Source organism: Podarcis vaucheri (genome assembly GCF_965113315.1).
Source record: "Podarcis vaucheri genome assembly, chromosome: 14".
Taxonomy (NCBI): domain Eukaryota; kingdom Metazoa; phylum Chordata; class Lepidosauria; order Squamata; family Lacertidae; genus Podarcis; species Podarcis vaucheri.
Genome location: NC_138752.1, coordinates 5,467,484 through 5,489,414, shown reverse-complemented (window position 1 = coordinate 5,489,414; position 21,931 = coordinate 5,467,484). Strand labels below are relative to the sequence as shown.

General features: G+C 45.4%; 1 protein-coding gene and 1 long non-coding RNA gene across 14 annotated transcripts in view; both read right to left on the bottom strand.

The window, feature by feature from the left end:
* Positions 1 to 1,325: 1,325 nt before the first annotated feature.
* Positions 1,326 to 2,473, bottom strand: LOC309518233. The gene is made up of 2 exons (XR_014213392.1): positions 2,019 to 2,473; positions 1,326 to 1,916 (listed from the first exon to the last, which is right to left on the bottom strand). It is a non-coding gene; the product is annotated as an uncharacterized lncRNA (long non-coding RNA).
* A 2,367-nt stretch (positions 2,474 to 4,840) lies between these two features.
* TPM1 (tropomyosin 1) overlaps positions 4,841 to 21,931 on the bottom strand; it is a gene marked incomplete at its 3' end in the record, with an annotated part of 30,554 nt that continues 13,463 nt past the window's right edge. For 4 of the 13 annotated variants that reach the window (XM_082198134.1, XM_082198127.1, XM_082198133.1 and 1 more), the window contains 7 exons: positions 20,389 to 20,522; positions 19,068 to 19,185; positions 18,507 to 18,577; positions 17,187 to 17,262; positions 16,046 to 16,108; positions 15,453 to 15,522; positions 4,841 to 5,839 (listed from right to left, as the gene is read on the bottom strand). In XM_082198134.1, the coding sequence (XP_082054260.1) occupies positions 5,757 to 5,839; positions 15,453 to 15,522; positions 16,046 to 16,108; positions 17,187 to 17,262; positions 18,507 to 18,577; positions 19,068 to 19,185; positions 20,389 to 20,522 (615 nt within the window). Of the gene's footprint in view, positions 5,840 to 10,611; positions 10,877 to 13,369; positions 13,453 to 15,452; positions 15,523 to 16,045; positions 16,109 to 17,186; positions 18,186 to 18,506; positions 18,578 to 19,067; positions 19,186 to 20,388; positions 20,523 to 21,931 lie in introns of those variants that run through there. The other 9 variants (XM_082198132.1, XM_082198131.1, XM_082198135.1 and 6 more) reach the window with 6 other exon arrangements.

Here is a 21,931-nt window from a genome sequence, read left to right as displayed (position 1 = left end):
TGTAGGTGTGGTTGGTGCTATGGAATATGAATTCAATCAATCAATTCTTCACCCACCTTTTACTCTCACAACCCCGAAAAGCAGCTTCGGCTCAGACCCTCCAAGTGTCCCTATTTTCCAGGGACAGTCCCGGATTTACAGAAGCCTTACCGGTTTCTGATTTGATCCTGGAATGTCCTGCTTTTCCTTAGGACATCCCTATTTTCATTGGAGGGTAGGGTAAAGGTAAAGGTAAAGAGACCCCTGACCATTAGGTCCAGTCATGACCGACTCTGGGGTTGTGGCGCTCATCTCGCTTTACTGGCCGAGGGAGCATGTGTACAGCTTCCGGGTCATGTGGCCAGCATGACTAAGCAGCTTCTGGCGAACCAGAGCAGCGCACGGAAACGCTGTTTACCTTCCCGCCAGAGCGGTACCTATTTATCTACTTGCACTTTGACGCGCTTTCGAACTGCTAGGTTGGCAGGAGCAGGGACAGAGTGACGGAAGCTCACCCCGTCACAGGGATCCGAACCGCCGACCTTCTGATTGGCAAGTCCTAGGCTCTGTGGTTTAACCCACAACATCACCCGCGTCCCTACGGAGGGTAGGGTAGGATGTCTCTATTTTCATTTGAGAAATGTTGGAGGGTGACAGCTATTATTAAGCCATCATTAAATAGCAATTTGAAGCAGGGACGGGAAGCCTGTGGCCCCCCAGCTGCTGTTAGGCTCCAAGTCTCATTAGACGGCAGGTCAGGGATTATAGAGGTTGTCTTCCAACAATGTCTAGACGCTGGGAGAACGGAGTATGTACACATTTTCTTCCTGCTGCCTGACAAGCTTCACTTACCATTAGGCAGAGCGAGACAACCTACCTCAGCAGATTTTGGAGTACTATTAAAAAGCAGCTAAGTGTTCATTTTTAAATTCATTATTATATACTAACCACCATTTGGATTTTCTGCCTCAGGCTTGCTCCAAAATGTCCAGAACTGTCTCCATCTTGGACTTTGTTCACTGGAATGCTTTTTTGCACAAGCTCCATTGAAATGAAGGGGGGGGGGACACATTTTGGTGGATCATACCCATTACTTTTAAAGTCTAAAAACCAGCAACTGAAATAAGCCCACACTGTGGGCAAGTATGAAAACCAAGGATAGGAGCAAATTATTTTGGCTATTAACAATTTATCCTGTAACATAAAGTAGTGCAGAATCCAGGAAATATAGAGTAACAAATTATTGCATCCTTCCCCGTGTCCAGTGATGTTTTGAACTATGGAGCTGGGCTCCAAGCCAGACCAAACCACTTTCAGATGTGCAATCAAATGCAGACCAGGTGGGATTCATTTCAGCATTTGTTGTTTTAATTCTCATTACTATTTTCCCAATAAAACAGAGTCATTTATCAAATGCCAAATTCATATCCAACACAGAGAAGTCTGGATTCACTTAAGAGCATTTTACTTTGGCAGATTACTTACAGCAACAGTATTGAATGCACAGCGGTGGAGCCTGCCTTCCCAGTGCCCAGGGCTTGGACGGCACCACGAGGGAGACGCCGGTGGAGAGGCGCATGCCCTTCTCAACCGGACTGGACTGATTGGAAGCGCGCCTGCCTCTTGCATCCTCATGTCACTCTTCCAGCGCAGGGAAGAAGGGAGAAATGAGCAGGACGCAGCACACCCTTCCAGTCAGCCAGGTGGGGAAGTGCACTCACCTGCCGGATGCCAGCCCTGCTGCCCTTCCAACCCTGAAAGCTGGGTGATGCTTCCCTCAATGAGGGATCCTGTCGTGGGGGCACCTCGTTGTGATCCCTCCCAAAATGCGCCTGTGGCCACGAGTCTCCCTCCACGCTAGGCCACTGCGACTGCATTGTGCTGATAGTCCTTTCCATCTGAATTGTGGTGGAATGATTTCTTGGGCTCAGCCTTTGCTCCGGACTTTTTTGGGGAGATAGGTTTCCAAGCAGCATGGAAATAAGCATAACTCTTCCTTTGCCCTATTTGCATTATGCCATGCGTAGCCAAAGTTGCACGTTCAGGATGTTTTGGGCCTGCAACTCTCATCAACCCTGACCACTAGGACTGCTGGCTTGGTCTCCTGGGAGTTTTGCCCGTCTTTGTGTCCCTAAGCTGTCTGTGAAAGTCCCAGTTCCAGTCCAATAGCTTTTGGTACCGAAACTTCAAATGGCGACTTCCCCCTCACTATAACAGGCACACAATCCATCGAGAAGGCCCCTTGTGCAAAGCCTACACCAACTGCTGTGGACCTGTACAAGGTGAGAAAAGTAGTAAAGATTAAAAAATATGGCAGATCTGCCTGGAAATATGCTGCCTGGTGCCCTGAGAAGCCCCTTCCCAGAGAGAGGATCTCATCTGCACAGGGTTGGTGCTCAGCAGCTCTTCGTAATATTTTGAATTACTATGACTTTATATTGTTGCTTTATGTTATTGTGTGTTGTTGCTTTATGTTATTATCTGTTGTTGCTTTATGTTAGTGTTTGATAATATAGTGATTGCAGTGTGTGTGTAATTTTTATTTTAAATTTTGTTTTGCAATTTCAAATTTTACAAATTTCAAATTTTACATACTTTAACGTATCCAGTGACTTCCCTTCTTCTTTTTCCATGGTTCATTTTGCATAACTTACACCCCTGCATATTTTACAATAACTATTCCAATTGGTTTTCCACTATTACATCTATGAAAAATTATTTACTCTGTTGAATTTATCTTAATGGTGCCAGCGTTTTCAGCTGTACAGTTATTTTCCATATATTCAATAAACATTTTCCAATCTTATTTAAACGCATGTTCTTCATGCTCTCTTATTCTATATGTCAAATCTGCAAGTTGTGCATCTTCTGTCAACTTAAATTGCCAATCTTCTTTAGTTGGGAGCTCGCTCACTTTCCATTTTTGGGCTAACGAAACATGGGCTGCAGTTGTTGCGTACATAAATAAACTTTTCTGACACCTGGGGATTTCAGTCTGAGTTATCCGCAACAGAAAGCACTCCAGGTGTTGTTGTTTTTTTGAGGGGGGAATAACTTTAAACATTTTTTTTCAGTTCATTATAAATCACTTTCCAATACTTTTTTACCTTCATTGTTTGTGGTTTTTTAATGCTATGATTATTGTGAGCCGCTTTGATATCAACATTTGTTGTTGGAAAAGCGGAATATAAATATTAAATAAAAATCCCATCAGGTCCAGCCAGCATGACCAGTGGTCAGGGCTGAGGAACTTAAGTTCAAAACATCTGAAGGGCAACAGGCTGATCTGTAGAAACATGTTACAGAAAACTTTAAAGTTCTGCTTAAGAATTATAGGCAAGCAGGAGGTGTCATCTAAAACACTGGGGGGGGGGGGCAGATCTGGGTAGACTACTCTTAATCCTGCTCTTGTACTCCTTACTATAAGAAAATAGTATGATGATGCCAGCATTTCCAGTAATGAAAGAAAAGAGCCTTTTTCCAAAAGCAGAGCTCTTTTTCCAAACTGCTCAAAGAGCTGACTGCCTCACTGATTACAGATTCCAGTCATTAACTGCCCCATGTTGATATACTTCTGACTTTAAACTCTTCTGGCAACTTAAGACTTTCAATATTTGCTTCATGCAATGAATTCAGGAAGAAAGTTTTACAGGTTTCCTCTGTGAAAGGGCTTCTTCAGAATGTTCCCCAAAGAATGCAATAGAATAGAAAGTCATATGATTCGTAGAAACTCTTCATGTTGTTCCTGAGCTGCTGATCAGATCACCAATCCAATAAGGATTTCCTACGGGCTCGATGCCAAGCTGCTGCCTTAGAGTGTTGTGGGGTTGTAGGGTTTCGGGGGGTGGCAGAGGCTTAGGATAGGAAGTGCCCAAAGTAAAATAAAAACCACCCACACTTGCTAGCAGGATGGCAGCAGCCTCCTTAGGAAGAGGCCTACATTCACCATGGAAAGCTGAGATGCTTTGGCTTAAAAGTTAACAAAATGTTCCTGCTCCCTTTCCTGGAAATTCTAGCTGTATGCCACCATTTTTCTAGCTAAGGAAACACACAGCTAACATTTTCAAGGGGTGCAGAGGTAGGACATTTTCTGGGGTGATGTGTGCGCACGGAATTGCAACTCAACAGTGTGAGTGCCTGTCTTTAGGAATCCTCCATCATCCATGAGGAACCAGTGACCCTCCAGACGCTGCTCAACTCCCAACATCCATTATTCTCCAGGCAGCACAGCCAACGGTCAGGGTTGATAGTGAATTTTGGTTCAGCAACATATAGAGTGGCTGGGGCAACCCAGCCAGATGGGAAGGGTATAAATAATAATAATTATTATTAGAGAACCACAAGTCCTTTGCGCAACTTACAGCCTTTAGTTTCTCCACCTGCCCTTGTTAACACACTTGTTTCAGCAGCATCCACCTTTACTCCAGGGGAAAGCCAGGCTCTCTACTTCCCCCAATTCCCCCAATTCGCTGCTGAGGGCTAGCACCATACAATAAGGTCTCCAGATCTGCCTTGACTCTTGCATGAAATGGGTGACATCTCTCCATGACTAAAAAGCTGCTGGATTGTGGTGAATATGTGAACTGCGGTCCATGGCACTCATCCATGCTTCATACAGACTCCTCACCACCACCCCCAAATTACTTTTCACTTAGGCATTATACCTCCCCCCCCCAATTTTTGATAGAACCTTTAAAAGGATCTGAAGTTGAGGATTAAGTTTGCTGGAACCCCCATTTTCCATCCTACGTCTTGCCAGTGCTGGAACGATGACACCTTTCCTCCCGTTTCCATCACCACACAGAAAAGCTGCATGCACAAAACCCATAAGATGGGAAAATAAAAATCACAAGGCAGCATGTTTTTACAAAATGTCCTAGAGTGCTTGTTCTTTTATTCTATTATCAATTATACAATGTTTACATACAGATACGTTTTTTTTAAAACTGCTAAAAAAAAGTGTGTCAAACAAACATGTGGCAAATAACAAATGTATTTGATTCCCTTGAGTTTCAGACAAAAACAGAGTTAACAACTGGAATCCATTGATGAAAAATGTTTGGTTTGTTCCCCAGTGCAGCGGATCTTAAGACGCTGCCATGGAATGACTTTTTGCAGACCAAAATGCTGCCTAACCATTTGTAGTGAGCTGTAAATTGCACGTTTTCAACTCAGGCATTAAATAGTTTAAAATGGAGCCTACAGGCCTGTTTTGTTCTCAAATGCAAAGGCCAAACCTTTGCAGCTTGAGGCATCTCCAAAGAAATCAAATTACTGAGCTGGACAAACCGCTGAGATTAAAGAAATACCATTCAAAGGACCACACAAGTACCTTTAGTTTCAAGGAATGTCAAACACACACGCCCCTCCTTGTTCCTCTCCTGAGTTTCTAACATCAATCTTTGTTTAATATCTAAGTTGGCTGGACAGGTGGAAGAGAACATTTCTGCCATCACCTGCCCCCTCCCCCCCCCCAGCAAAGGCTGCACACAATTTGCAGCACTGAATTCTACAAAACAGAGGCAACATTAGGGCCAGGAATATGGCACAGCTGATTCACAGCCACATGGAGCCAAACCCCATACATATACATATACATGTGTATATATGTTGTTTTCCCTGACTCCATGCCTGGGGTTTAGCAAGTGGACTTGTGAGTATAGCAACATGGGGGGACAGTAATAAAATAAAGACACATTTCAGGGTTTCATGGCAAGCAGGTGAAAAAATAAATCAAAACAAAGCTGACAGTGGTGTGGCCGCAGCAATGGTGGTTTTCACATGTTGTTTAGCTCCAGTAAAGTTTGATCCAGCATTTGATGCATATTGAGGTTCTCTTCTTTGGCATGTGCCACTTTCTCTGTTTTGGATTAGAAAAGTCAAGTTATGAAAAAAATGTCATTGTTTTATATTAATTGTACACAGGCAAATATCATTTGTAAATGAGCATGAAGGGTGCATGACCACGACATATTAGGATTAACATAAACTAGGCGGTGACAAAGGCAACACACTTCAGAGCAGCCAGCAGCCCAAAAACACCTTTGCCAAATGAGAAGCGAGTTATCTGTTGGGTCCATCATCAAAGGAGGCAGCAGCCAAGAACTGGGACTTGTTTTGGCACAAAGACACCTGGCTCATATCATATCAAACATAACACCAAAGAAACAGGTGGTGGTGGGTGGGGAACTAAACAGAGTAAGTTATGCTACAAAATTGGGGAGTGTTTTTTTGTTTTAATCCTAGTGGCACCAAAAAACCCCCCATCAACCTTATGTCACATGACGGCTGCCACTGCTGCAACAGAGTAATTCAATGAGCTTTCTCATTTTTCTTTAAAAAATAGTAATAGGGAAAGGTACAAAAGAATGTCAGGCAGCCAGTTCCAGGGAAAGTCCAGGAGGAAATGCAAACATGTTCTTAAAAATGCTGATGACTGGACTTCAGAAGCAGTTCTACCCATTTGATATTTAACTACCAGAAAAGGAAAGCTGGGAGGGGGGGACCAGTTTGACTGTATGGAAAAAAACCCCAGTTGACTTATTTTTACAGCAGCCTTTCAACCTCCCCGCGCAAAAGAAAAAGAAAGAAAAAGAAAGAAAGAGTTTTACAACAGTTCTTAGTTTTGTTACATGCACACTTTGTAGGACAGCCACTAAACACGCTTCAGTGATGCTGACATAAGCACAGAAACTGCAGAACCACATACAACCAAACAGTAACAGTGACCTTGTTATGATGCAAGCGTACCTTTAAACTGACCTGAGGTTCTCAATAACGGCCTCTTCTTTAGGTGGGTAGTTTAACCCATAAACAAAAGCTGTTTTTACCGGGACTCAAACTTATGGGATTCAGATTCCAAATAATCAGCTGGGAGCACATTTGATTTGAGATCTTTTAAATAAAAGATTCAGGTTTCCAAGTTCTCTCTGCTCCCACCTCTGTGTGTTACTAGTGAAAACTCCACTCTAAGAGGAAGGCTGCTTGATTTCCTCTCTGTAAAATTATCATCAGGCGTATAGCTGGTCTTCAAACAATAAAGGAAAAGTTCTAAACAGAGCACAACTGACTCGGTGAAATTTTAAAATGTCCCTAAGTCAAGCCAGCTTCACCTCCAACAATCACCGAAGCAATATTTCTTACTTGCACAGGACTCTTGCATATTTCAATATCAACTGAATCACAAGCACATTTGTTAGAAAGGGTTTGTTCCTACTAAAGCTTAATCCTCGTTCAGGGCCAACTTTAGTTCGTTAGTTAGACGGCAGTTTTGCTCAAGCTGCTGGTAGAGGTGGTCTGTGCAAGTCAGCAAGCGAATCAGGAGAAAAAAGAAGGAGGAAGAGGCAGAAGGAACAGAAGGTTAGAGACAGACCAAAAAATTAACCAGAAAAATCACCCCATGCAGAGAGCTCAGTAGCCAGAAAGACATTGGAAAAGTGCACAAGTTTCAAGCAATCCTGAGATGAAAACACAGACTTCAAAAGCTCAAACACGTCCCAGTGTTAGTGATAGCCCAGATGCTGTTGGACTACAACTCCCATCAGCCCTGACCATTAGCCAAGTTAGCTGGGACACATGGAAGCTGGAGTCCAGTAACAGCTGGTCGTTACAGGCATGGCAGGAAGAACAGCCTACCGTCAAAAGTGGGCAATGCGCTCACCGCCAATAACCACGTTAGAAGATGACTGTTCATAAACTGGAGAACCACCACTCCTTTCTGCAGTGGGGGACGGTGGCATAGCACGCATTGGGGCTAGGCAGCGCCATTAAGGGTGGCAGGCCAGGAGACGGCCAAGTATCAGGCTTGGGGCACCATTCAGAAGATAGTCTTTCCCACACTGGCCAACCAAAATCTTCCACCCCATAATTCATCCCAGCTTTCCACACCTCTGAGTTGTTCACCGAAGTTCCAAAGCCCTGAACAGAAGCCTTGCTCTATAGCAGCTTCCTGATGTCCTAGGAGGCTGTGGCATTTCCCTGGCAACGTAAAGGCTGCAGCCGGACTTTATTTGTGGCTAACTTTTTCAAACGCAAACACATTTTACACACGTTAGACACATTTCTCTGAACTTTATCCCACTGATTTCTCCCACCTTCTTCAAGGAGCTCGAAATGGTGTACAGGGTTCTCCCTCTTTCCATTTTATCCTCACAGCAACCCTGTGAGGTTAGGCTGAGAGGCAGCAAATTGAACCCTGGTCAAACTAAGGCCCAGGGGCTGGATGCGGCCCAATCGCCTTCTAAATCTGGCCCATGGACAGTCCAGGAATCAGCGTGTTTTTACATGAGTAGAATGTGTCCTTTTATTTAAAATGCATTTCTGGGTTATTTGTGGAGCATAGGAATTCATCCATTATTATTTTTTCAAAATATGGTCCGGCCCCCCACAAGGTCTGAGGGACAGTGGACCGGCCCCCTGCTGAAAGTTTGCTGACCCCTGAAAGTCCAGCACTCTAACCACTACCCCATGCCGGTGTTGAACAGAGAGCACCCAGAAGCCTCTATGATAAGATCCAAGTGAAACAGGCTTTCCTGCCTGTATGAAAAGATCCCTTTATGGTCTCTTTATAGTGGCTAGGCAAAGGGCAGGGTGTCGGATGAATCATTCAAAAAGAAGTTTCTGGACAGCTCTTCACTGCCTCCTTTTATCCCCAGAAGAACCTCAAATATTCCAAAAGATATGCATATGTTTATGAGACTGCATTTTTGTAACATGCCCTGCAAATGAGGATAAATAAACTGGACAGAATTTGACCACAGGAATCATATTGCCGGGAGATAAGTTTGATGTGATGACTTTCAGTACTTCAGCTGCCCTTTTATATTTCTTTAAGTAATTAATTGGTAATTTGTAATGTAATTGTTATACGTAATTTATTGGCATTGAACTGTATGTCCTGTAACATGTTGCTTTGAGATTTTGATACAAGGCGATGAACAAGCTAAATACATAAATGACCATGGAAAGGCTAAGGCTTGCCCCTACATTGTTTTCTCAACATATTTCAAGTATATAAAAATAATAACAGTTAACACATTTATGGTTAACCAGAGAACTAAACAAACATAGAAGCCCAGTACCAAAAGTGTGACACAGAAGTGAAATAAGTCATGATAACAATAGAACAAAACTGGCAACATGTCCATTTTCATTGGAATGAAACACAATATACAGCTGTACCTTGGAAGTCAAACAGAATCCGTTCAAGAAGTCCGTTTGGCTTTCAAAACGTTCGAAAACCAAAGTGCGGCTTATGTTTGGGTGCAGCCCATTGGAAGCCCTGTCAGACGTTCGGATTCCACAAGAACGTTTGAAAACCATAACACTTACTTCCAGGTTTCGATCTTTCGGGAGCCAAGGCGTTCGAGATCCAAGGAACAACTGTACATATCTATTCAGAATTTGGTTACAAATTGGTTTAATGGGATTACTCTCAAATAGGTGGGCATGCACCCACTTTCTTGGGAGTAAGCAACACTTAATTCAGCTGGGTCTAGTTCCAAGCAGACATTCACAGGACTGCAATGTTTCTTCTCATATGAGGATTATGCTTTCCTCATTTATCTTCACATTGCATAGATGGCTTATGATGAGGATTCAAATAAAATCGAATTTTGCCAGCTAGCCATCAGTTAATTCTGGAGCATTTCCATTTTTCACAGATGAAACAATTATTGTATTGTATGTATCATCACATTTTGTTATTGTCCTGTCCATATCATGACTTATTTCCATTTGACTCTTCACTCTTGGAGATTTGGAGTTGCTTGCCTGCCTAGGTCTTCAGAGGAAGACAACCGTTTTGCAAGTCAAATACCACCCTGGCAACCAACTGGCCAACACCTTCACCAGCAGGCAAATGTTGCCAGCCAACAGCTACACTGGGCAATTCCCCAACCACAGACTGATCCACGATGGTCCAAACCAATATGAATTGTTCAGCCTGTGACATGTGAAAAATATATGTTCAAAAACCTTCTAATGAACACTTTGTAACTGACCAGCTGGGAAGAGAGGAGGGAGCCTATTAAAGAGGACTTAACAGATTTCTCAGCCTCAGCTCTTTGCTCAATCTGGGTTTTCATCTTCCTTTGCTGGATGTGGTTCTGCCACCTTCCCCTTTGATCGCCTCCAGAATCGTAAGGGTTAGAACTGTGTTTATTTTTAAGTGGAAGCTGAGATTCTCAGAACACTCAGTTCTGAGAGCGTCCACACACAAAAGCCTGGCTACAGTGGACATTCACCATATGCAGAGACGCTTAGTTCTGAGCTGACAGCCTTCCAAATGCCCACACCTTTAAACAAATAGTTCTTAAGAATCCAGCCTATATTGTCTCACCTGGCTAAGAGGGAGGGAGAAGTCAAGGAAGAAAAAGGAAACTGGCTTTATAAAGGAGACCCTTCCCCCACTCTTTCCACCCAACAATGGGAGGTTACACTACGGAGGCTGCGTTCTTGGATTAAAGACAGGAGGTTTGTGAAATGGGATGAGGGATGAGAGTGGAAGAGAGAGGCAAAAAATAAACTAAAATAGAAAGTAAGAATAAATCCCTAATGGCGAGAAAGCAGATTTTTTTATTTTATTCATACTTGAAATGATGGAAATAAATAAAATAGCAAAAGAGATACAGCTTACACAGTGGGATTCTTTTTTTATTTTACACTGAAGGTTGGCCAGTTTCTGTACAGTCGAAAAGGCACAGAAGAGGGAGGAGAGAGGAAGAGACAGTGTTCACCCCACGTCCTGCGAACAAAGGGAGAGCTAGGAGGAAAAGGTTAAAGGGAAACTGGGCGAGAAGGACAGGACCGTGTACTGAGAAACAGCCAGCAGCTTGGAGAAGATGGGTTGTCCAGCGTGACGAAGGTGTCTTTGGAGGAGTGAAGCAAAGACATTTATCTGCACAGAGATAAAAGAAAGGAAATGAAAAAAATGGCATCATGGATGGTGTGGAAGAGGAAGCAGCAAGGGGGAGGAGCAAGACAGGAGAGAGGCAACAGGTCAGAGAAACAAAGCCGGCTTTGATCAGAGGGTTGCTCCTGCTGTAATGACACATTTCACAGCTGGGGCTGTCAGCCCTCCCAAACTGGGGCGGGGTGGGGGGGGCTGCCAGAGCCAACATTTTTCAGTACCTCCAAACACTGCACTCAGAACAGGCCTTGCTCATCATGACAAATTTATGCAAATCAGCCTGGGAGGGAGGGGACTTTGAGCTCATGGGCGTCTTAATTGCACCCCCCCCCCACTTTAGAGTGACTGGGGTGACAAAGAAAATGACCGTCAGTGTAAGGGGTGCAGGGTTCGTTGGAGGGAAGGGGCCAGTTGCCCCCACAAGCACTCTTGGCAGGTATTTCTTTTTAATATTCACAATTAATATTCACTTTCAAAACATATACAAAAAACGGTGTTAAATACATCTATTTCTGCAGCTTGATTCAGAGTAACTCTTGGCACACACCACTGAGTCAAAAGCAACCTGGCGCTGCTCTCCAGATGTGTTGGACTCCAACTCCCATCAGCCCCAGCCAGAATGGCCAATGGCCAGGAATAATGGGAGCTAGAGCCGAACACCGCAGGGGGCAGACCAGGGTGAGAAGGCTGGCAGACCCTCATCCACACACCTGCTATTTCAAGCCAAGCATATCCAACTTCCTCACCTGCCTTTTCCAAATTCCCTCTCAGGCAGGACCTGGGAAAAAATCTCTACTTTCTCTAGCCAAGAAGGTTATTGTGTTAGTGTGCAATGTTCAGTCAATATGCAGAAATTTAAAAGTACTGAAATTTTGCAAAGAAGCTAGCCATGCACTTTGGGAAGTAGCTTGAGATTTCCCCTTTTGCTGTTTTTAAATAGGTTAGCAAATTTCTTGTTACGAGTTCTCAGTACAGGACAGTTGACTTCTGCTCAGCATTTCTTAAGACATTAAAAAGCAAATCGACCCCACAGACTCAAACTCCCAGCAATTTCCACTATTTATGGGCTACTTGGGTGTTCTAAGACTCAGCTCTGCTGGTACATTATTTAAGCAATTTCTATGCCTTTTTCCCTTTCCCTAATTAGGGAATAATTATTTCAAAGAAACCTGCCTTCCATCTTTAGACCATGCCCAACCAGTGAGAAGCAGGCAGAGTGTGAAAGCAGCAGCTCCCTTTGGCCGCCGGATTACACCAATCCTAAGACCCCAAGATCTCTCCACAGAAATAAGATATATGGACTGCAATAAACTGCAAACTCATCCTGAGCTGAATTTCTTTTGGGGGGGTGAAGGAAGCCAAGTTCACCTGATCTCTCACTTTAAAACTCCTTGCCATGTTCTGATAATCTGAGAGTCTGAAAAAAATGGGAAGATGCCGCTGTTCTCCTAGTGTCCAGCCAGAGGCCTAATATGGGAAATCTGCAAAGCAGGACCCAGCGCAACACAGCAACTCACCCCGCTTGTGATTTGTAGCAACTGGTATTCAGAGGCATGTCTGTCCTGAATCTCCCAAGTGTCATTGAAGATCCCTGAGTGCTCCTGTTCAGCCCTTATTTCTCTTAAAGCAACATGCACCAAAGTCTGTTAACTACACTGAACCTCTTGCATAGCAGGAATGCACGAAATAGTGAAGCTAAATGATAGTGAGAAGCAGGATCCAATAAGTGTGTGGCTGTTTTTAAAAGCAAGTGGCCCGCAGGTTGCATAGTTTATCCAACCTGAAGTATGTTTACTAGGAAGTACATTCCACTGATTTCAACTGAGTTAATCTCCTAGTAGTGGAGGTTAGGAATGCAACCATAAAAACTTACTAAATTTGGGAACAGAACTTTAGAAATGCTGCAACAGAAGAGAACTTGAAGGAGAAACACTCCCAAAAGGGTGTAGGAAGAAAGCAGGATGGACACACACTTAGGTAAAAATGAGCCTTGTAGGAATGTCAGATAAATTCATCAATCCAAGCATGAAACTTGCCCACTCTTTGTTGCGATAGAAAAAACTCAAAGACCATTGAATTTCCCTCTCGTTAAGAGAGTCTGGTAAGTTGCCCAGCAAAAAGAATTGCACTGGGTGGCTGGGGGACCTCACAGCTGATTGCCAATAATTGTGTTATGAATTTGGCTGCCAGCGAATCTATTGCTGACTAGGAATGCCTTGTGCTCTATGAAACCATGAAAGTGGCATGGAAATTATTAGGAGACATTTAACAAACTCTCCAAGATTTTAAAGGCTGGAAGCTTACTTTTATTTAAAACGTTTCCCCCCCCCCACCCTAGATGCTTCCATCAGACCACAGCCATGCCAGCACCAGGCGTGTGGAGAGGCCAGCCCTGCACGAAAGAGTGAGCCAGTTTAACCTGCAAGGCTGCAGCAGCGAGGCGCCTCGGGGGCAGAGGGGCAGGCAGAAACAAGAGGCCAATTACATGGAAGTCATGTCGTTGAGAGCGTGATCCAGCTCCTCGCTGATGGCCTTGTACTTGAGTTTCTGAGCATACAACTCATCTGAGAGTCACCAAGGGGAAGGCAGAAGAAGTGGGAGGAGGAGGAGGCGGCAGTGACCAAGGGTGATGTGGAAGCAAAACACCGTCCGGAAGTCATGGCAGCCAGGAGGGGAGAGATGGAGGTGCGTGGAAGGCAGCAGCGTGTGGCACAGGAGAGGTGTGAGAGAAAGCAAAAGGAAACAGATGAGTCAAATGGGTTCAAAAAGAATTCAAGCAGTGGAGTTGCTAGACGTGGGTAGAAATAATAACAATACAGCAAGCAAATGGTGGGAAGCAAACATCAAAGTGATACTGCAAAAACTCTCCTAGGTGCTAGCTTTCCATTAAACCTGGATAAAACTTGTTCCCACTTTTCTACATGCATTTGAGCTGTTCCATCTCTGCAGCCAAAAGCTGTACAGTTTAGACCAGCCTTCTCCAAGCCAGTGCCGTCCAGATGCTTGGACTACAATATCAGCTCCAGCATGAAGCAACTGTGCTGGCTTGGGGGTGTTAAGAGTTGTAGTCCAAAACATTGGAGGGCACCAGGTTGGAGAAGTCTGAGGCCTAGACGCAGCTTGAAGCAGAAGTTGCACAGCCCCCCCCCCCAAGGAAGGCTTTCCTACCAGAAACACACTGGGGCACCAGCATTTCACCAGAGGGAACATTTTTCTCTAGGACTTGTCAAAGTCCTTATCTCTCCTACTGCTCCTTCCGATTCTGTCATTGCATCAAGGGGCTTGAACTCTTGGACCTGGTGCCACTGTCACAGGGTCAGAAAGCAGATTGGCTCAGCAGAAAGAATAGCGCTGAGGCCCAAGGGGCTCTGAGACCAAACTCCTCCTTTCCCCCGGAGATGTAGGCCAGAAGCACCAGAACACACAAGCTGGCAAAGTCCAAGTCCAAAACATTCTTCCAGTGTAACAGCAAACAACCCCTTCCCACGCAGCAGTTCCCTGCAGAATGAGAGCAGGGTCAGGCCTCACACCCCAACAAGAACAGGAAGACTTGAGGGAAGGCTCTCCAGCAACTACTTCCATTTCCCCAAGTGTTCAACCAACACAGAAGAAAATTCCAAGGACTTGTGAAGACCTTGGAAGCAAAGGGTGCATGTAACTGCTAAACAGATGCTCCCCATTAACACACAAGCAAGGCTTCAAATGTCGCTGACAGTGGAGTCAGTAGGTGCCACCAAATGGCTGTCTTGACCTTCATTCATCATCTCCATCAGAAAACTATGTCAACTTGCAACATTCCTAATGGGAGCAACTGCAATGCCTCCCTTGGCTGACATTTTCAGCCAGTGATCTTAAGGCACTCATAGCATTTCCTATCTGACTTGTTCATTCTTTTACAGTGGAATATTCCAGAAGGACCAGGAGGAGGAGGAGGAGGAGGAGGAGGAAGTGGAGTTCAATATTCAAGAGAATGAAGTCTTGAGACACCAAAGGGACGGAGACAAAAGAGAAAGATGCAAAAGCAAAACCTTCTGTCTAAAGCCAGTTATCAAACATTCTGAAACCCCATTTTCAGTCAATTGTTATTCATCTGCCCTGTTCATGTGTTAAAGGAAAAGGTTAAGTCCTGTCAAATCTGACTATGTGGAAACACCATTTACCTTCCTGCCACAGTACTTATTTATTTACTCGCGCTGGTGTGCTTTTGAACTGCTAGGATGGCGGGAGCTGGGACAGAGCGACAGGAGCTAACCCTGTCATGGGGATTCAAACTGCTGACCTTCCGATCAGCAAGCCTGAGAGGCTCAGTGGTTTAGACCACAGCGCCACCTGTGTCCCCTCCTGTTCAGCCAGCAATCTTCCTCCCTTGCCTAGTGGTCACTTCCGTTCCAGACGCAGTGATGCTAGGGAGGTCTCTCAACCTCTGCTGCCTGGCACTTATCCATAGCAGTTTACCAGTATTGACCAAAAATTTGCAATTGTCCACTGTAAGTGCCTACTTCAAAAATGGAGTTTGCTGTCTCAGCCTTCTAGGTTAGCAAGGGATGCAAATAAAGAAACGTACCTTCTAAGTCATCAATGCTCTTCTCCAGCTTAGTTACCGACCTCTCTGCAAACTCAGCTCGGGTCTCAGCCTGCAGGCCAAGAAAACACACAAAGGCAATGGTCAAAAAGCACAAGGAAGGTATAGGAAAGCTTCTGCATTGTGCAAAGAGGCTGGGTGGCGGCAGCAGCAGCAGCAGAATCTTCCAAAACAGCGTGGGAAACCAGCTCCAAATACAACAATATAGCATAGCATTTCAATTATTTTTATTTATTCATGTTGTATCTTGCCCTTCCTACCAAAGGAGCCCAGGGCAACAATTATATTTATAGGTGACATCCAATTACGTTATGCTCAGAGTAGAACTATTAAAATTTATGGACCCAAAATCAATGGCCTAAAATTGGATGCAGCCCTCTGTTTTTTAGTACATGAAGACCACAAAGGACATTTTCTGACCAGAATGGAAGTTTCCCAAGAGCAGAGCAAAGCTCTCGTGCCCTCCACTTGGGCAAGAGGTAAGATTCTTCATGGTGTTTGGCCAAAATCTCTTAAAAGCTGCAGGGAAAAGAAGAGGGTTGGCTTCTGTCGCAAGGATACAGCGGCATTTTTACCTCTTTCAGTTTGTCAGTAAGGACCTTGATCTCCTCTTCATACTTGTCTTCCTTCTGTGAGTACTGTAGATTAAGCAGACCAAAGGAAGGTCAACTGAGCAGACATGGGCAGCACTGAGGTGGCAACGTCCAATATCTTTACAATCACAAGTTGAAAGACCACTAAAAATAACTGCATGAGAGGAAACCAGCAAAACTGCAATGCCATGAGTAAGTGTTGAGATTTCATTGTGCAAGCCCAAGCAATAGCCTGTTGTAAGCTAAGTGCATTAACAGTGGAAAAGCTTATAACAGGAATAGCCCTTCAAATATTGCTGGACTCCCAAATCCCACCACCACCACCACCACTGACCATTAGCCACACTGCCTGGGTCACTGGCTCCCCACCCTGGTTTATAGCTCTGGCTCAAACCAGCTGTTTCTGCAGGACTGCACAATCTCTCTCATGCCCGGGAGGGCGGGAATATGGAAATAAGTTTGCACTACAACACAGAACTCCTGACACAGGATGATTAAAAGATAGCCTATTGGGTTCCTTGTTCAGCTTCATAATGCTACAATCCACATTTCACACTGAAGTCACAGTCTGCTCTTGAAAGCATCCATTGCAGATTCTCAGAAATCCAGTTAAAGGGTCAAAGACCCTTTCATCTGGCAACAAGTGACTGTTGATGCCGAGTTTTGCTCTCTCTCTCTTTAGAATAGTAATAAGAAATCCACTTTGGAACCCTAAACAAAACTGTTATTATACTATTTTATTATTTTATTGATCTACAGAATGCTTTTACAGTTCTGTTTTACTGTGAAGAGGGATTATTAAGCCACTCCAGGAATTGTAGTTTCAGGAGGGAACCAGGGGTCTCTCCTAACTATTCACAGCACCCTTAACATACTGCAGCCCCCAGATTTCTCTGAGGGAAGCCACAACTGTTTAAAGTAGTACCCTAGTACTTTTAATTATATGGTGTGAACGTGGCATTAGAAGCATCAGAAATAAGTGGAGAGTAAAATATTAAAAAAGAGTACTTGGGAAGTAAATTCCCCACTGGAGGCAACAGGACTTACTTCAGAATAAACATTCTGACAAGTGGCTTGGAAAGCCCATCATGTAACATTTGCACCTTTCGCAGCTAGACCATACCTTTTCTGCCTGAGCTTCCAGCGACCTCAGGTTGTTGGTCACAGTTTTCAACTCCTCTTCAAGTTCAGCACATTTGCTATTATTTTGGAATGGAGGGAGGAAAGGGGCCAAGAGGAAGAACAGTCATTGGGGGAGGGGGGAGGGAAAGAGAGGGAAGAAAAGATAGAGAAAAATGAAAACTGAATCTCAGAGTTTAAGAAAGGGCCTTGAAAGAAGCTGAACCCACTTGAGATCAAAGAGATAAATTAATCGCAGAACCCAAAGTTGCTTTGAAGGACTCCAAAATATTGTCCACAAATCTGCTATGCTACTGGGGCATCACACACGTGCTCTGGGTTGGGTGAGCCAAGAGTCCCTGGTGGAAAGGCCCCCAAATGAATGCTGCCACATTTCAGCAGGGCCAAAATGGCAATTTTCGGTCTGTCTGCAGACCTACAACAATCTTCTGTCTGGATTTTCCATGGAATTCTCTTTCTGCACTCAGGAGCCAATGCAGATGTGACTTGTACAAGCACAATTGTGGGTTTTAAAATAGCCAGGTTGATTCAGAATTATTTATTCTGCCAACGCCAGATGTTTTGGACTACAGATCCCAACAGCCCAAGCGGCAGCTGTAGCCCAAAACACCTGAAGGCTGACTTATCCAAAACTCTTCAACCAACCCAGGAGGTTCAGCTTCTTCTTGGGGCTCGATCAGCTACAAAAAAGGTTAAGCACACACCTGTGCACACACACGCCGGCATCCACACCAGAGACGAGAGAAAGCAAACACAGGAGAGGAAGGAGAAGGATAAAGGGGAGATCCAGCCACTACTGCTAAGAGGCATCTAACTAGAAGGTCAGGGTAGCCAGGAGATTTGGGTGGCAGCTAAAAAAACCTGATCATTCGGTTCACAGATACAGAGGTATGTTGTCTCCAGTACCTTCTCCTCAGCAGCCATTAATGCTTTCAACGTTTGATCCATTATCCTTAACTGTTCCTCCAGCTGTCGGGCTTGGCTGTTAGTGAACACATGAAAATGCACAAGAGCCATTCACAAAACAATCCGTGTGCGAGTAAAAAAGCATGCAGTGACCCAGACCAAATAAGAGAGGCCCCCAGAGGAAACGATTCAGACACCACGGAAGCGCAGACCTACGCAGGCGCAACGACACGCACACACACTCAGGCGTGCCAAGGCATGCAGCAGACCCCCGCAGCTGCCGCTGGAAGATAGCCAGTCACCGTCCCGCACCAGACACTCACGTACTGCGACATAAATCACACTTGCCACACGGACCCCAGAGCCATTTTTTAATCGGCCAGGAGGTGGCCCCTACCTTTCTGACAGTTCAGCCCGCTCCTCCGCACGCTCCAGGTCGCTCTCAATGATCACCAGCTTACGAGCCACCTATAGCAATGGGGAAAGCAGGAGGAGGGGGAGGCTCAGGGTCCAGAAGCAAAATGGAGACTGCGATGGAGAATCATCTCCCAACAACATCTGGAGGGCAACAGGTCAGGGACGGTTGCCCCAAGTAACTGTGCTGCCCGTACTTGAGACAGGGAGGTGGAGAGGGAGACCATTTCAGAAGGCAGGAAGCCAAGGTCAAGTCCCCAGCTTCAGGAGGTGGTGTACAACTCCCAGCGATCCTGCCCTTGTGAAATTTCAGCACACTCCCTCAAACGCTTGCTAGGCAAAAGGCATCACTTTCCACCCCGCTCTTGTGGGCTTCCTCCACAAAGCTTCTCCACTCAGATCCTCGCGGTCTCTCAGTGGGTCACCCTGCCACCCCATGCCTTCTGCAGAGCATCTCAGGTCTCCCTCCTCACTGGTCCTCCTTGGAAACAGCAGCCAAACCGAATAACCTCCCAAGGGCCCCCGGCTGCGTTCAAGTACCCACCTCTTCATACTTGCGGTCAGCGTCCTCAGCAATGTGTTTGGCCTCCTTGAGCTGGATCTCCTGGATCTCCATCTTCTCCTCATCCTTCAGGGCTCTGCTCTCAATGACCTTCATTCCTCTGGAAGGCAGAAATTACAAGGGTTGGAAAAGAGCTTGTTATTGAGGGCCCATTTGTGTCTCAACAATTCTGCTCCCCCTCACCCCCCCCCAAGTTATTTCTGTGACCTGTAGGCAAATCAGCGTAGCCTCTCTGATTTTGCCTAATTTATGCTTCCCTGGATAGTCCTGGGGTATAAAGCACCTGCCTCCAACCCACTGGAAATCTTCTGCAGCCATCTCTCTGGCTAGGGAAGTTTCAACAATTTTAAAACACTATTAAGGACTTCCCACAAGTGCCTTCCTCACTGGTGGGCTGAAATTTTGTTTTCCCCTCTAGCTCACTGCGCTTTTGGGTACCAAAATTAAACTTCAAGATAGTCCAGCTATCTAGTACACGTATGGCTGCCACTCACTCGTATGAGAAAGAACAATTCGGTGCCACCCTTCCATGCTTGGCAGTGACTGGCTAAGCCTCTGCTCACAAATACTTTGCAGGGGTGTAAAAGGGCACAAACTTCCCTTCAAAACACACAGCTACTTACAACAACAGGCTATTTGCTAGTTTTTTATTATTATTATTTAAGCCAGTGTTCAGAGAATTCCCATTTGCACAGGGGTGACGTTCTGAGGCACTGTATGCATCAAGAGGACTGTGTAAGCCAGCTCCACACCCTTCTGGGGCTGAAAATGGTGTGCGGGTCAGTGGCCATGCATGCCTTAAATGCACACAAAGGGGGGGGGTTAACTGTATAAATTTGGAGAAATTTAATAAAATAATACCCTGGTGGACTGGGCCCCATGTCGGAGTGTGTGTGCATGTATGTATGCATGCTTGTGTCCACATTCACATCATGCAGTTGAAGCACAATAATACCACTTTAAAAGGTCATGGCCTCCCCCCAAAGAATTCTGGGAGCTGTAGTTTGTTAAGGGTTCTGAGAGCACTTTGGAGATCCCTATTCCCCTCAGAGAGCTACAGTTCCCAGAATGGTTTAACAATCCCTCTTCTCAGGGAACTCTGGGAGGATATGGATGTGTGAAGATGCCATTCAGGTGCCCCTCCCTATGTGCCCTCTTGCCAAGATATGCTGTGCATTAGGGTACGTGGCCGAACACAGCCGAGGCTAAAAGGCAGGCCAGGCCACAGCAGCTGCTATGCTCCTGCCTCCAACTGAGGTGTGGGTTTTTTGAGATTGGACAACAGTTGGAGGGCTATCCCCACCTTTCGCTCTCATCTGCCGCCTTCTCAGCCTCCTCCAGTTTCTGCAAGGCTGTTGCCAGGCGCTCCTGGGCACGATCCAACTCTTCCTCTACCAGTTGGATACGCCTGTTCAGAGAAGCCACATCGCTCTCAGCCTGGGGAGAAAGGAAAACACCGTGACTTTTGAGGGAGCCCAAGAGGTGGTTGGGAAGCACACTGTGAAGAGGAAAGGAGACCTCAGCCAGCCCCCCCCCCGGCGTCCTTCGGGTGTTTTGGACTACAACCCCCAGAGCTGTAAGTCTGAAACATCTAGAGGGTGCCAGGCTGGGGAGAAGCAGACGGAAACAAAATAGGGAAAAGTGGTGTTTTGAGGGGTTAGCAGAGAATAAGCAACCAATTCTTAAAGTAGGGGATTCTTTAAAAAAACAGACTGTGGCCATGTGTGTCCCCATCACCGCTTGCCTAATCTGCTAGAATATTTCTCAACTCTTTCCTTTTCATGTGAGTTACTTCATGATACACTCAGGCAGTCTGATCCTTCACTCACTGAGGGATCAAGAGCCACTTTCACTTATAGACAGTCAAAGGAAATGGACCCCCCCATCTTTTAGAGTGAAAACATGAAGGGTGGGTCTTCTAGATCAAGGGCAAGAACACAAAGGGTGGGGAGACGAGGCCCAGCAACTGCCCTTTACAGGTGTGCTGCCCTGGATGCAACTCCTCCTGCTTCCAAAATTTAGATCAAAAGTGGCCAACACAGCACCCTCTGTATGTTCTTGGATCCCCAACTCCCACCATCCTCAATGGCCGGTCATGCTGGCTGGGGCAGACAGGAGTTGGGGATCCAACAGCTTCTAGAGGGTACCACGCTGGCTACCATCATTCCAGATTGCAAACTTCTTGGGGCAGAGAACCGTCTTCTCCTTCACACCAGCCTGACATACTTCCAGACTTTTTGCTCAAATCATGGAGTAAGGACGGAATTGCATTTCCCCCCCATGAAAAGCTTTGGGGTCTCTGCAGGGCATAAGCAGGCCATGGGAGTTTCTGGGAGTCCTGGACAGGACCCAAAGAGACAGCTCAGACTCCTGGCTGCTTCTCCAGGGCTGGGCTGATGTTGAATTCTCAGCTAAGTCAGCAAGAGAAAAAACCACAGCGCACGGGGAAGTGGCCTGCACTCTCAGATCCTCTGTGCCAGAAAGGGCACCAGCCAGTAGCTCCAACCCAACTTGTGTGTGGTCCCCGTGCCAAATATCATCCTATCCGGGAGGGGGAAAGAGTTCAATACTTTTTATACAACTTATTTTACAAGGAATGCGATTCCCTACAATTTTTATTCTAACATAAAATATGAGCAAACCAGACTACCTAATTTTAAATACTTTCCACAAGTTCACAGTGACATGTCAACTTTGATGAAAACTCCACTGTGTGCAAGAGAGCTTACTCACTAGGAAGTGGGTTTAGGACGGCAACCTAAGCCACATTTTCATGTTCTTCTGCAAACTCGGTTGCTGTGATTTTTGATGCAAAAGCCTCACTATTGCTTAGGAGCTCCATCAGT